The sequence below is a fragment of the Nannobrachium achirus genome, assembly GCF_963921795.1.
Source record: "Nannobrachium achirus genome assembly, chromosome: 15".
Classification (NCBI taxonomy): domain Eukaryota; kingdom Metazoa; phylum Chordata; class Actinopteri; order Myctophiformes; family Myctophidae; genus Nannobrachium; species Nannobrachium achirus.
In genome coordinates, this window is record NC_137822.1 from 35,219,979 (window position 1) to 35,235,953 (window position 15,975).

The 15,975-nt window shown below is 40.6% G+C and overlaps 1 protein-coding gene across 2 annotated transcripts; it reads left to right on the plus strand.

Moving 5' to 3' along the window:
- The first annotated feature begins 1,213 nt into the window (after window positions 1-1,213).
- pdcl (phosducin-like) lies at window positions 1,214-10,504 on the plus strand. 2 transcript variants are annotated; one of them, XM_080743317.1, is made up of 5 exons: window positions 1,214-1,298; window positions 1,683-1,761; window positions 3,428-3,615; window positions 6,127-6,308; window positions 7,953-10,504. In XM_080743317.1, the coding sequence occupies exons 3-5, from the start codon at window positions 3,441-3,443 to the stop codon at window positions 8,514-8,516; spliced, it is 921 nt and encodes a 306-aa protein (XP_080599443.1). In that variant the 5' UTR covers window positions 1,214-1,298; window positions 1,683-1,761; window positions 3,428-3,440; the 3' UTR covers window positions 8,517-10,504. The 2 variants fall into 2 exon arrangements, with proteins under 2 accessions (XP_080599443.1, XP_080599444.1); XM_080743318.1 differs by lacking the exon at window positions 1,683-1,761 and having other exon boundaries at window positions 1,230-1,298.
- Window positions 10,505-15,975: the final 5,471 nt, after the last annotated feature.

The following is a 15,975-nucleotide window of genomic DNA, read 5'->3' on the forward strand; positions in this document are numbered from 1 at the left end:
TGTTTTGGGCTATTGCAGTGGTTCTCAAAGTGGATTCCAGGGACTCTGTGGGTTCCTTTAGGAGGGGTCTAAATTGACCCATACAAGTCTGTAACTCTGACAGTGTACACATGTACATCGTACACTGTCAGAGTTAAGGGGAGACCTTGAAATTTGAACGTTTGAGAAACACTGGGCTACTTAGAACTGGGGTCTGGAGAAAGAGTTACAGTAGAGGTCTGTAACTCCTAATGGTGTACAAATGGAACACTCTCTGGGGTTCAATTAACACTGGGGACTTTACAGTGTGGATGAGGATCTCAGAAACAAACTGGGGGTTCTTGAAATAAATAAAAAAGGATGATAATGAGAATCACTGTGTTAGAAGATCCAATATGCTGCTAACAGATTCATGTTTACAACACAGACCTTTTAGAGTGATGACCACATAGTGTTGTGCTGCCTGTTTATTGGACAAACTTGACCTCAATGTGAAATCACACGCGTGCCTGCCCCCCCACACGCAAACATTCTTTCTTTCTCTCTCTCTCTCTCTCTCTCTCTCTCTCTCTCTCTCTCTCTCTCTCTCTCTCTCTCTCTCTCTCTCTCTGACCAACCTATAGTAGGTTATTTTTTCAAATGTCAGCGGCTGTTTAAGAAAGGTGTGGAAATTAAACATGTTTTTGAAATGCAAATAAAATATAATTAATATAGTGCATGCAAACAGGTGAGTTTTCTTTATCCATGCACCAGACAATGGAAAATGTAATGGCCAATTAGATATAAATACAGAGATAATTGCAAATGGGATAGCAAATTAACTTTTAACAATACACTTTTTGTTTTGCAAAAAAATAACAAAAAAAAATCACAGCACCTTTAAATAACCAGTTAAAATTAAATATTTGATTTGTTTATAATGGATTAGACGTTGTTCACTACCCAATATTTCCATCTAGAACATTTGGCACACATGGGAATATTTATATTGCGCAAAGAACAAAGCAACTTGTAAATTCTGAATCTGAACATGGCTAGTATCACAGTCCAATAGCGCCATCCAGAGGAGGACAGTGGGAGTTTCATTTACATACTGCTCTGCATTTCAGCACCTCCCTAAAAGGAGGGGGTCACGTCCCTCTTCGCCTGATTGGTGCGTTGTGCTGTCTGTCACGCGATGCTGGGACGGTGATTGGGTGAGGGGGCGGGACCTCTTTGTTGTCAGGAAGAGAGGATAAGAATTAGAAAGGCTCTCATAAGTGACAGTGGTTTAATCTGCTCTGCTGAACGTCAACTCTGGTGAAATAGAAGATTACAAGGTAAAATCAACAAACATGTTCGTACATATATTGATTAGAATCAATATTATCACATATTCAACATTAATGCAGGTTAGAAATGACACAAACAACACAGGCCGTTTGTCTGATGGGGAAATATTAGCGCTAGGCTAGTTTAGCATAGCTTGCTAACGATAGCATCTACTGTAGATTGGTCCTCTTGACCTACTTTTAACCACAATACAACCTGCGTCCCTGTTTATCTATTACAGTCAGACATTAAAACAACGATAATAATAAAAGGTTAGCAGATCTACACGTGGTTATAACACGTTGTGATGTCTGTGGTTGTGAGCTTGTGAGCTTGTGGGTCTGCTACGAAGTCGCTATTATTAAATCGTTAACAAACTAATTGGATTGCAGGTTTTCCTCTGGGGTCTTTGTGTGAAAATAGCAGATCTATAAGCACACAACGCCTCGCACCGCACAGTAACAGAAGCAGGTGAGGTGACACTGGGCAGAGTTTTTAATGATACTTATATTTGGTGTAATAACAATAAGTGTGTATGGTCACTATTTGGAAATAATTGTTTGGTGTAGTAGTAATAATAATAATAATTGTTTGGTCTAATGCTGGCTGATTACAGTTTTGTGTACATATTTTAATACAGTAATACATAATACAGTTGTATTATGTGCCAAGTTGCCAACGCTACCATTATTAATTCTAATGACATTATTAAAATATAGTTATCCAGCTCAAATCTGTCTGTGAGCACCAAGTGGTGTTGGGTATAATAGCACCAAACACATTTGGCTTTTTTGACCTTGTAGACTAGCTACTTTTGTTAAGAGATTTGATTGGTGTAGACATTAAAAAGCAGTCAAGTGCAGAGCCAACTCGGGTACAGTAAGTCTGATTCAATTGGTTAAGATATTTGTCCTGTACTGTACTTTACTTCTGACCAGTGTGGTCCAAGGAAGCACAATTTGGAACAGTCTACTAACATAAGAGAGAGTCCATCTTTATATCTTTTGAGGTCCAACTAAAAGGAATGGATCATAGACAATTAAACATGTGACAGATTTTTAAATAGGTTAAAATGTAGGTTTTTCTAGTTTTCTTGTATCTTAAGAGGCCTTATTTAATGTATTATAAATAGTTTTAAATTCCCTAAAATACAAGAAAACTAGAAAAACCTACATTTTGTTTATTTCATCCATACTGCAGTGTTGCTTGCTATGACGGACGAACCTTCAGCTCGGAAAAATCGACCAATGAATCAAACAAAGTCAACTGGCAAAAGATACATTGTTGTTGTCATTATCCATCCTAGTTTCTGAAACCTGTCATGGCAGCTGCCAGCCTGGTTAGCCATGCTTGGCTGACCCATGTTGAAGTTGAACAGTCATTTAATCTGTCTAAATGACATTAATCTGTAAGGTTTGAGTGGTTGATAAAACAATGGAGCCGGTGGCCTCATTGTCCACGAGATTATCTGCTTTGGGTTTATGCAAATCATGGCGCTCTGCTAGTGTTGTTTTTTTGTTGGCTCATGGCAGGTGGTGGTTTGTTTGTGCCATAAGCATTTGAAAGATATTAGGTTACTATTTCACTGCTGAGGGCAGAAACGCTCCATATTTCAAGCTTTACTATGTTTTTTCATAAATTAATGCCCTACGTTTCATCAAACAACTACTAACGTGTTCCACACAAAAGTAGTGAAAATAGCCAATCTACAAGGTCACAACAACACGCCGCGATGCAAGCTCATTATTTGAACAGCTTTGGACATGCATACAAGGATTCTACCTGACAGCAACCATATGTAATAGTAATATTGTATTTATATAAAAAATATTTACTCACTACATTATACTAACCGCTCCAATGCAACTCCTTGCAATATCCAATATATGCAACTACTCGCAACCATTATCCCCAATGGCAGTTGCAAGGAGCTGCATTGGTGCGACATGAATTAAAACTGTTTTGTTGCAAGGAGTTGAGACTAGTTGCATTGGTGCGGTTTGCCCTTTGGTGGCTGCCACAACCCAAATGTGCATTGCAAGTGTAATAAAATTAAACAGAATAAGAAATAATACTAAGGCCTGCAGCAGCAATAATGTAGCATCAGTCTGCTGTGACACCTCTCTCTCTGTCTCAGGTGAGCAGTAGTCATGACGACGCTGGATGACAAGCTCCTGGGAGAGAAGTTGCAGTACTATTACAGCAGCAGTGAAGATGAAGGCAGTGACGCTGAAGACGAGGAGGGGGAGACTAAGACCATCCGTAACCCTGACGTCCTGGAGCCCGAAGTGCATTACAGCGCAGATGGAAGTGCTGTCAACACAGGTGCAGTATCTTATCTTAACACATTTACTGCTATTAAAAAGCAGTGTTTGTTGAGGTTGTCTTCCACAATGTCCTTAACGTGGGCACGATGTGCGCTTGTCCATCGTGCACGCTCTGCGCGCATGCCGTGGTCAGCTTTCGAAAACAGAACAGTCCTCATGATAGTCCATGCGAGCATGTCTGCACTAGCTTCCTACCAGCGTAAACAAGGAAGTAACGCATTGGAGTGGCATCTGCAATGCATCTGTTGTCCCACCCCCTGTTTCCGGTCTCCATACATCCGCATCCCAAACGGTAGTACTCTAGAGTACAAAAAAAGTCAGATCGGCGATCATACTTTTGATTGTTTTATATCGATTAAATCAGCGCTATTCAACCTGCGACCCATGGGCCGCATGCGGCCCCTATGGCATGTCTATGTGGCCCGTCATAGTCATACCAATAGAAATATGTTTTGTCTACTTTCAGTGTGGACAAAATAAATCTGATGTCATTTTTCAGTTTCTCTCCAAAACCACAGGAAACTACGTTTTCTGTTTTGTTTGTTCCAAAAGAAGAAACTTCATTATTTCATCATTAAACATTTGACTATCTTTTTGTTCAATGAGGTTTTTCCTTATAGATGTAAATGCCTCTGTTTGCTGTGTGTTAACTTAATTTTTAGACTACTAATGACGTGTGTTAACTAGTTCACAGCCAAATCGCCTTCCATCGCCATTTTGAGGAAGCCCAGCCAGCCAGATCGCCAAACGTCGCCTTGGGGATCATTTTCTGATTTTTTTTGGTATTTTTTTGACATTTTTTGAGCTATAAATGACCATTCTAGGTTCATATAAGCTTAAGCTATGAAAATGCGATGGAAATGACATCATCGATGACGTAACCCGGAAGTCGTTCGGCCATAACAAAGCATGGGCCTTTCCATAGCATTGAAAGCTGACGTTTTTCTTATCAAACTTTACCATATGTAGACGGATTTTCATTCGGAAAGAAATGGCAGGCTGACAGAGTGGTCACTCAGGATCAAAAACGAGTGTATATGGAGTGTGCACGACGTGCACTCGCTCCAGGATGGCTCCCGTTCGGCGGACCGGGAGCCATAATGGCTGCTCCATAGGAAGCCATTATGGTCCACAATGCTGTGGAGCCTGAGTCCAGACTGCAAGACCTTATCGTTGGGCACACTCTAGTGGATAGTACGTGTACTACATTCTGCAATTAGATTATCCCTGCTGGGATCAGCTACTGATAACTTGGAAATTAATAATATTCCTGGCAGTATAGGCGCACAAGCATATTGTAAATGGCTGGGAGAGTTTTAAAGGTGATACACCATGAAATTTCACTTTTCCTATTTTAAAACCTTTTTTGGGGTCCCACTAGCACCTTCTATCCTCACAAAGTCCTATTTCTGACCGTTGTGTCTTTCTCTGGTTTTGAGAAGGCGAAGGTTAAAAGTATCTCACAGGTTCTCAAAAAGATTTTGGGGGGGGTGGCGCAGTTCAGGCCAAAGGTGGTACTGAAGCTGAAAATGCTCTGAGAGCCATTCAAAAATGAGAGAGGCTCTCTATTCAGGAGTGGTAATTTAGCCTCAAACCTTTTGAAAAACGTTTTTGGGACATAAACAATATGACATAAATACTTTTTAAATGCATGGTGTATCACATTTAAAAAATCTTTGTCTAAACATCCAAAATAGGACCGTCATTTTTAGCTTGCGGCCCTCGGACTCTTTGTATTTTGCTGAGTGGCCCCTGAGCCGTCTTAAGTTGAGTAGTTCTGGATTAAACCATATTAAATTCTCGGGTTCCTCTGGCCTGATGAAGAGGACCAATGGCATTTTCCCGGGATCCTTGGGTTGTGGCAGTAAATGTGTTAACACCCTGGTTCTCAACGTTGGCGGGCTCTGGGTAGTGGCGATGGCGGCTCACCAGGTACCAAGAGAGACCCTTTGTGTCTGTAACTCTTGACAGTGTACAAATGGAGGGTTCATTTGGTTCCAATTTGTACATTCTCAAGAGTTAACTAGACACTGCGGATTTTGCACTGTAGATTGTAGGGGTGGGCAATATAATCGATATGGCAATACATCGCGATAGTTTATTTGCCAATACTGTATCGATACTTCAGGCCGTAGTATCGCAATACTTTGAGGAAAATAAAATCCCATGCATAGGAACCAATTGTAGAAGTCCAGTCCTGACACTCCGCTGCCTCTAGATGTTGCTGTACTATAGTAGCTACTTCCCCTTCCCATCGTTCAGTGAGTGAGGTCTCTCGAGAAAATTAGAGGTTTTCATATAGGAAAAGGACTGTACTGGTACAAGGTCAATTAAAAGGATTAACACCACAAAGAAGGCCTTTGGCTTGTTTCAACTTAATTCTTTTTAACTCCTATAACATTGAATGACAGAAAAACTCTCTCACACATCAATGTACATATGCATATAAGTTATCAAGCAAACCCACTCTAAACATATTGATCAATGATTGGTTGTTATTTGTGTTCAGGACCAAAGGGTGTGATCAATGATTGGAGGAAATATAAGCAGCTGGAGACGGAGCAGCGGCAGGAGCAGAAGAACGAGATGGAGGCGCTGATCAAGAAGCTGTCCATGACCTGTCGCTCTGACCTGGACGAAGAAGCAGACAAACTGAAACAGAAAGAGCTACAGGAAAAGATCAAAGGAAAAGTAAGCCAAACCTGCCCTTGTACACCGTACAATCCTGGGTTTTTGGTTTAACCCGAGACCGATTCTACAAATGCCTTCTAAAGCAGTTCTCAAACCTCTTTCATACCAAGGACCCCCAAACACTTGCAAGAGTGTTCAATAGCAGAAGTACAAGCTTGTGCTATTTTTTAACTCATTTACTGCCATTTTGAAACAGCTCCCATCAGGGTTCCCCGCCAGAAGCCTCCATAGACTTCAATGTAATTTATAGTGCACGGATCATGCACGCCCATGCACAGATGATGCACCATGTTTGTGCAGTTTGTTCACAGCTTTCAAACAAAATAATCAGATTGGAAATCCATTCAGGCATTCTTGAGATAATAGCCATTATGTTTTACATGTTATGTAAACAAAAATGGCCGCCCTGTTTGAAAGATGGGGTTGTATGGGGGTTGAACATGCAAAATCGCGATTGAAATCATGCTTACTAGATTTGATGGGGTCCAAAAATAATTTTTCAAAAAAAAAAAATTCAATTTTTTTTTTTTTTTTTCCCCTCAAACTCGTCATACTAGTCATAGGCAGAGTGGACACATCCATATAACTCGTCAAACTAGTCATAGGCAGTAAATGAGTTTTAATATAGCGAACGCTAAAATGACACAGATGCTTTCACGGTTTTAATGGGTTAACTCTGAGTTCATTGAACACATTTGAAAAAGCCTTTTCTTTTTCTTTTTTTTTTATAAAACATTTCTGGTAGCCCTTCTTAGATTTACCGAAAAAAAATACATTCTGTCCAGTGTTGACAATTATGTATTCACACTGCAATGCACATGCTCACTTCCTGTGTACTGTAATTGGTTGAAGCAAAAACGATGCATCCACATCACACATACGCAGATAGATATAGACTGCTAGTGTCCTACAGAGCCATGCTGTAAGTGTCTGGCAGTCATTGCATAATCAATTTATGTAGAGAAAGAATATTGCTTTCAAAAGTGTTTGTGTAGGCTCTGCCACAGTAAGCTTTGTGTGCTAAAACGTATTGACACATCTGTGCTAGTTGAGTGGATCTGTTAATCGGCATGCTTCAGCCCTCTAACGTCTACATCCCGTTATTTATAATACCACATGATTTAAACTACTACGTTGACCATCTTTATATACAGCATGCAGAACTGTTTTGATTGCTCATTTTTACACAGACATTGGCCAATTTAGAGCCCTCAAAAATGGCTTTGGTGAAGGACAGGTAGAGTAGATGTGATCTGTAGCACATGTAGGCCTGTCACAATTATTACATAATTGTCTGTTCGCAATTATTTTGTCATAATCGTTTCCATGTTGAAAGAAAGTTCATACATTTTCAAAAATAGTGGAAATAGCAGATGCGACGCGTTGTGAGCTATTTCCACTATCAATGTTATTTTTTAAGTCATGTCTTGTATATTTAGGTTATGTGTCATATCTGCCATGTGAAACTTAAAAGCATACAAGCCAAACAGAAATGTAATTGTCAACAACAAAAACACAATTAAATCGTTAATCGCAATTCTTTGAGTGACAATTAATCGTCAAGTAAAATGTCATAATAATCGTGACTAGCCCTGAGCACATCATGTAACAAAAACATCCCCAAACCCCTTGCTTCCTCCACAGATGACCATGCAGGAGTACAACATGCTGCAGCAGGACCAGGACGACGAGGCCTTCCTGCAGCACTACCGCATGCAGCGCATCGAGCAGATGCGGCGCCAGCTGTTGCGCGGCAAGCGCTTCGAGCGCGTCCTGGAGCTGGCCAGCGGCGAGGAGTTCCTGGAGGCCCTGGACGAGGAGGACCAGAACACCCTGGTCATGATCCACATCCACGAGCCGGACGTCCCGGGCTGCGAGGCCATGAGCGGCAGCCTCCACTGCCTGGCCCAGGAGTACCCGCTGGTCAAGTTCTGCGGCGTGCGCAGCTCGGCCATCAGCACCAGCGAGCTGTTCCGGGGCAGCGCGCTGCCCGCCCTGCTGGTCTACAAGGGCGGCGATCTGATAGGCAACTTTGTGCGCATCACCGACCAACTGGGAGAGGACTTCTTTGCCGTGGACCTGGAGGCCCTGCTGCAGGAGTACGGCCTGCTGCCGGACAAGTCCGCCTTCGCCGTAAAGACTGTGCGCAACGGCGCCATCGTCCAGACCAACGACAGCGACGAGGACTCTGACCTTGATATAGACTAGAGCAGTGTTTCTCAAACTTTCACATTTCAAGGTTCTCCCTTTAACTCTGGCAGTGTACAAATGAACCCGTTAGGGTTCATTTGGTTCCATTTGTACACTGTCAGAGTTACAGACTTGTATGGGTCAATTTAGAACCCCCTAAATGAACCCACAGTCCCTGGAATCCACTTTTGAGAACCACTGGACTAGAGCTGTATTTAACACTCATACACAGGAACACACATATACATACCCCATAGTCTGCATGGACTATTAGTCACCTTTTTATGTAGGGAAAGCCCCAAAAGTGAAGACCCAGGCAGGGTTGAAGCTTTGCATGTGTTTACTCGCATATCATCATCATCATACAAACAGTTACAAAACAAAACTAGACACTATGCACACACACCGACGCACACCACCAACCTTGAGGGCTTTCACGAAGACCTCGTCGCCATTCCATGTGACCATGATCTATTCCTAACGTGATGTCCTTTTTTTCCGTTCTTTAACATATCTGTAACATAAAACCTGAGTTGTATTTAGTTGCATGCAAAGATTGCCTCACAGATTTAAAAAAGCAAACCAAACTCAAGGTTTTCTTTCTGGCGGGAAGGAAGCGTGGTCTTCATTCCTAAGGAGGGACACAACCTACAGGAGCTCAATGTGCTGCTGGTGGAAGGAGGCAAGAAGACACAAGACCTTCCAGATGGCAAACTGTGACTGGAGGCAAATATGATGGTGAAGAAAAAAACAGTTGGTTCCTCCTAATGGTGAATGTGGTGGGTGTGTATTATTGTTTTTTTTTTCGACTACAAGAACTGTCTACCACAGGGTTCCCCAATTAGTTTTCCCCACGGGCCGAATCATGTCTAGGGTACCAAGCCGAGGGCCACAACATTGCAGGGGGCGACGGTGGCGTTCCCGCTACTCAGTGACAGTTCAGATATCGTCGTTGTCGGGTGAAAATCTTGTATGTCCAAAACCGTTCGTTTTGCATTTATCATTTTAAAAAGGATTTGAGCTAGTGAAAACAGCTGATCTACAAGCACACAACTCCTCGCACCACGAGGCGTTGTGTGCTTGTTTTCACTACTTTTTTGTGCTTGTTTTCACTACTTTTGTGTGACGGCCTTGCATGATGAAGCAGGGCTTTACTTGAAAGAACAAATTTGGAGATACAAGCTTTCCACTTGACAGCGACGATATACTAGTGTTGTTGCTGCTCTTATACCACCATTACTGGGGTTGGTGGGGGCCAGACAGTAGCCCCCCGCGGTCCGCCTATTGGGGAACCCTGGTGTACCATGTCGGGCAGTTTAGCGCATTTCACAGGTTTTGGGTTTGCTTCGCTACAGCTCATTTTTAGATAATATTCCAAACTCAGAACTTGTACCTTTAAAATATTAAATAGCCCATCTGCAAGCTCAATTGCCCGCGATGCGATTCGTAGTGAGCTTGTAGACCTGCTCACATTTTCAATGAGTTTGCTTTTTATGGCTGAAGAACGAAGAACAACCAGAGAACTTCTGGAATGTTTCAGGTTTCTTGTCGGCCACCGAACAATTTCACTGCTCAAACGATCCCACGTGTATGAGATTCTTCCAGACACCAGCACGCAACTAAGTATAACTCAGACATAATACAACTTAGGAGGACCTATTGCCATGCGTACGTAGCGAGGACTATTCGGTTTGTTTAGTTGGAGCCATGTCTGATTATTACAACTATTTATTCTTTAATTATGGAAAAGCACTTTGTTTTTTCTGTTTCTTGCGTGTTCGTGATCATAATTGTGTTGAGGTCTTTGGAGCATGACATGACCCATCCCACATGTTGTTTTTGTTAGTTTTTTATCTTTTCTAAGTGTTTGTCCATAGCAAAACTCTTCAGATAATAGAGAAAATAAACCAGATGATTTGAATCATTCTGTCTTCTTTCTTGGGTGCATGGGGAAGGAAAAGATCTTCTAGAAACCATGAGACGTTTTCACGATTAACCACTTTAACCCTGGGGTCCCTATGTTTGGCATGATATCAATTTAAAGGCAAAGTGAGGAATAAGATCTACACGATCATATACAATGCTATATTACTTTGTACTAGTTAGTCCTAAATTGATCACAGCACATCTTTCTGTTTTTGTAATTGATTCTTGATTGGTGTTTGTTGCAATAAACACATGAAATGGAAGTGGTTAGATTCAGACTACAATTGTTTTGACTGAGTCACTAGCTCAAAACAAAACAAAATGCATGCAAATGGGGCTTAGCCTATGTGATCATTGATTTGAATAGTGTTAAATGTTAACAGTCCAAAGTGAAAACAGCAAATGTATTTTATTAAAATATAGGTTCTGGTTAATTCAAACTGTTATAGTTTTGATCATCTGAAACTAAGAAATGTTAAAGCGGTATGAATTTTAATGACATCATGACTTAAGTTAAAATCTCTGGTTTCAATGAAAGTGTAAATCTGGGTACAAATTATTTCAGTTGAAATGAATCATCAGAGGGTGTATCTGCAGGTTCAGTTCTGTCAGGGGGGAGAGGTGCTTTTTCAACAGGATAAACACCCATGCTGACACAGATTACCTGGGCTCTTCTTATGGATGTTGGTCTTTTGAGTAAAATTCTAGCTTGGAGAGCAGCATGGGAATCAAACCCACAACCTCTGGTTCCTACATTCAATCAGCATATTAACTCAGTGAGCTACCAGACTATCTGTAATTAATTGTTTCCCTTTTTGTAATCTCACTAACATTCATGATAACATAACACTAAAAGGCACTAAAGAAACAGAAAACACAGTTAAGACTCTCTGTACATGATCCCAATTCCCTTTTTTGAAAAGTGACAACCAGAAGAACAACTAACTACAAATAGAAGAGACACTACTTGGGATGTCAGAGAATTTGGTGTCTCCCTGTGTTAAGACATGGTCAATGTGAGCCAGAGTTCCTGGGTTCAAATCCAGTTGGAGTTGTCCTGCTCAGTAGCAGTGTGTATTGAAGAACATCCTTGGAATAAATAGAAAACGGTAGTGAATTTCTGAGAGCGGCTGGTAGCTGGATAATAACATAAAAGGTAGAGTCTGTTTCTATTGTGGTTCCAAAACATTCAAACATCCAGACAAGCAACAACAACAAACCATAGACACATATGCTGTTAAAGGTCTTCTTCTTTTCTTTTTTTTGTAACGTTGTTTGTTGTTAGTATAATAGGAAAAAATACAATGAGTATTTAAGTGGCGAGTGGCTCAGTGAGTAAAGATACAGAGCTCCATAGGCCATAAATTCTATTCCCGCTGAAGTTTTACTTTAAAGACTGATTTCCAGCAGAATAATTTCTAGCGCAGCACAGCATTGTGAGACAACCTCACTGTGCTGGCACAGCGAACTGGTAATGCAGTCTGAGACTACTATCACTAGATTAAATACTACAGTGAATATAGAAAAACTCTGTTACAAGTAAAAATCCAGAAAGACGTTTTTTTTTTTTTTTTGCAGAAAGTGAGTCCCAAAAATGTCTGTGTCTGAGCAGCGCTGATTGGCTGTCAGGACGTAATGGGTGGAGCCGGGGGAAGCGAATGTCGCTTCTCTCCTCCAACCCTCCGAGCGGCGGTCACAGCTGGCCAAATTGAAAAAAATCCACAACTTGCCCAGGTGTGAACGCCGCTCGGAGTTGACAAGTTGAAAAAAATCCAGCGCTGCTCACTTTTTTTCTGCAAAAAAACTGGAGGTAAAGTGAGCCGACGCACGCACGCACACACACACACACACACACACACACACACACACACACACACACACACACAGGTCAAATGTTGCTAACTTGCTCAGTTTTATGTAGGAGGAATAGGAGGAATTTGACTTATTTCAAGCCTACCTATATAAATCATCATCATCATCATCATCACCACAATTAATCTATAGATTATAGAATATTCATGTTGTTGTATACTTGTATTTTGTTTGAATGATCTATTGAAGACTGTATTAGAAGTTTGCATAGGAAAAGGTACAGTTTCATGTCGGCGTTGTATTTATTTCAATGGTCCGCCGGTTTCAAGGCAACAAAATGCGTGTTTTTGCGACGACTGGTGGTGAGGTCTGTGTATGGACGTCTGACTTTGGACGGCGTATGCACGTCGTATAGACGGCGTGCGAACGCTGGTCTAGTAATCGCTGTTTTTTGGTTGTTTTTTTGGTGTGTGGCAGCCTGGCAGGTCTGACTTGGACGTCGTATGCACGTCGTATGGACGGCGTCCGTACGCTGAGTGTGCGCCCCCCAGTGGACAGAGAGGAATGCTGAATAAAAGTCTGGGGTATTGGAGGCTATTGTAGAAAAGACATCATAACAACGTCTTTGTGCAACATTGAATTATGGCCTTTGGATTGGAATTGAAGTGTTTATATGGCTGTAGCCTAAGTAACTCATGAAAACCAGTGATATTGTCTTCTCTATCTTATGCCAAATAGCAATTAATTACCATGATGCTTGGGATTTGATCATGGAATCTCTGAGAACATTAGACATCTACACTAACTCAGTTTGTTTAATGCAGTTGTCTCTTACTATTCAAGAGTTATTTTATATGATTGCCTTCAGTTAGTTAAGTTGAAACTCCAGCATTGAATAACAGGAGGCGTAGGATTTGAACAAGGACTGGTTGCACATAAAATCAGACACTTAGACCATTGTCTGCATACAGCGCACAAAGCTGCTAGGAGCATCACAGAAAAGGTGAAACCATGAGCCAGAAGGCTACATTTAAAGATGGATCAGTTGTCATTCCCAGACAGTTGAAACTAAAGATTCTGCTTGCAATATAATTAAATCATTATGACAGGCCAAAAAATAAGAAGCTTATGATGCATCAAGCACAGTTGAGATGGTCATAGGTTTAAAAACAATAATATTTTTTTTAATTTTCCAGTGTTGTGCGGTCTCTACCTGTACCTAAACTTTCATTGAATAACGCCAATGGAACAACTTTGTTCTTGCAACTTGTGTCAGTATCTTTCACTGTAGAGTGCAGAAGAGTAAAAGACTTTAAAATACAGTGATGTAATGGTTAAGATAAACATTTTACAAACAAAAGGTTGCATGGTTAAAGCCAGTTAGGAATGCTTTCCACGTATATATACTGCTCTTGTACCTAATTGTTTTATTTAAAAGTACACAAGATGATATATGATCTAATCATGGTGGTCAAGTGGTTAAGAAGAATGTCTCATATTCCAAACATACATACATGTACTGTACCTGTTAATGAATAGCATAGAGGAGACACAATGCTGTATCAGTCCTGGTGGTACAGTGGTTAAGATATGTGCCCAATGGTCAACAGGTCACAGGATTAAATCCAGAATTTTCAAAATGGGCACTTTTTCTAATACACATACCAAATAATTTAGTGAGAATTGCCAAGAGATAAGATTACTGGAAAATCACAATGGTGTAGTAGTTAAGTTATACCCTTTGATTGCAGAAGGTCACTGCTTCAATTCCAGCAAATAACATTTTCCAAGTTTGTTCCCGTCTCTTCTACCTACCTGTACCTGAATTTTCAACCAATAACACAGAAGAGTAAAGTAATGTGTGAGACTTGGTGGTGTAGTGGTTAAGATATGTGGTCATTGGTCATGAGGTCAAAGGATCAACTCCGGGAAGGAACATTTTCATACTTTGTTCTAATACACATACCAAATCATTTAGTGAAAATTGCCAAGAGATAACATCACCTCCAAATCACAGTGGTGTAGTGGAGATAATAGTGTCGTAATTAAGATATACCCTTTGACTGCAGAACGTCACTGGTTCAATTCTAGCAAATAACATTTTCCAAGTTTGTTCTTGTCTCTTCTACCTGTACCTAAACTTACAATGAATAGCACAAAGGAGAAAGATAATGTGTGAGTCTTGGTGGTGCAGTGGTTAAGACAAGTGCCCAATGGTCATGAGGTCATAGGATCAAATCCAGCAAGGTATATTTTCATACTTTGTTCTAATACACATACCAAATCATTTAGTGAAAACTGCCAAGAGATAACATCACCTATAAATCACAATGGTGTAGTGGTTAAGATACACCCCTTGACTGTAGAAGGTTACTGGTTTGAATCTAACGAACATGGTTTTCCAAGTTTGTTCCTGTTTCTTCTACCTGTACCTGAACTTTCAATGAATAACGCCAATAGAACAGGTTAAATATGTGAACCACAGTGGTGCAGTGATTAAGATACACCCCTCAACTGTAGAAGGTTACTAGTTCGAATCCAAATCCAACAAACATGGTTTTCCAAGTTTGTTCCTGTTTCTTCTACCTGTACCTGAACTTTCAATGAATAACGCCAATAGAATAGGTTAAATATGTGAACCACAGTGGCGCAGTGGTTAAGATAAATGCCTTGGAGCGAAAGACAGGGAGTTCAAAACTCACCAATAATAAATGAGAGAGTTCAAAGGATGGTGGAAGGCATAAAACAAAAGATGGAAAAAGAATGAATGAGAGAGTTCAAAGATGGTGAAAACACAATGGTGGAAAACATGAAACGAAAGATGGTTAAAAAAGTGAATACGAAAGACTGTAATCAATGAATGCCAAAGATGATGAAAATACAATGCCGAGTGGAAAAACTCAAAAGATAAGCGACACGATAACAACTACCGAGTGAACAGCACAGTCTGAGACAATGGGAAACAAGTACAGCATGGCCAAGTGAACAGAAATAATTACCAGTAAACGAGCAGGCGGAGACAATAAAAAATTTGCTTTGCTAAAAATGTTTTTTTTTAAGCCCCTCCCCTTAGAGGCGGGCTAAATCCCTCTTTTGCCTCATAATCGACAAAACTAAGTAGTTCCCCTGACCAGGATTCAAACCCCCAGCCTTCTGTGTCTGGATCCTGTACTTTACCCCTACACCACCAGTACTTTCACACTTATTGAAACTTTTATGTCATATTTGACGTTAAAGGGAGAGATGACATACTAAAATATACAAGTATTTGAATATTTAAAAATGAGAGCATATTTGGGTAATTTGATTAGGTATAGACAACCAACAAATTAATTCAAGATATTTTCTAATGAAACCCTTTTTCCCCCTTTTTTAAACATTTATTTAGGTCTTCATAAAAATAATTAGCGGCTGTAAAGGGTACCTTATACACTACAGTGTGGTATTACACCCATAAATAGCTTCTCTCTGATGAGCAGAAAACTCCCATGGCATGAAGCACAATTATAACCTGAGGCGTGAAATTCTTAACTAGTTTCAGAAAGCATTTTGTCAGTTTGACTTTAGATTAGGTCACCAAAAATAGACTATCTATTAACTTCCAACGTGCCACAATGTGACAAACTCCCAACAAGCTCCCAACGGTGTTGTGAGCTTGTAAATCTTGCATACATTTTTGGTAGAGCGGCATCTGCGAGTTTCACAATAAAACATAGTTTGAACTCATCTTGAAATAAAT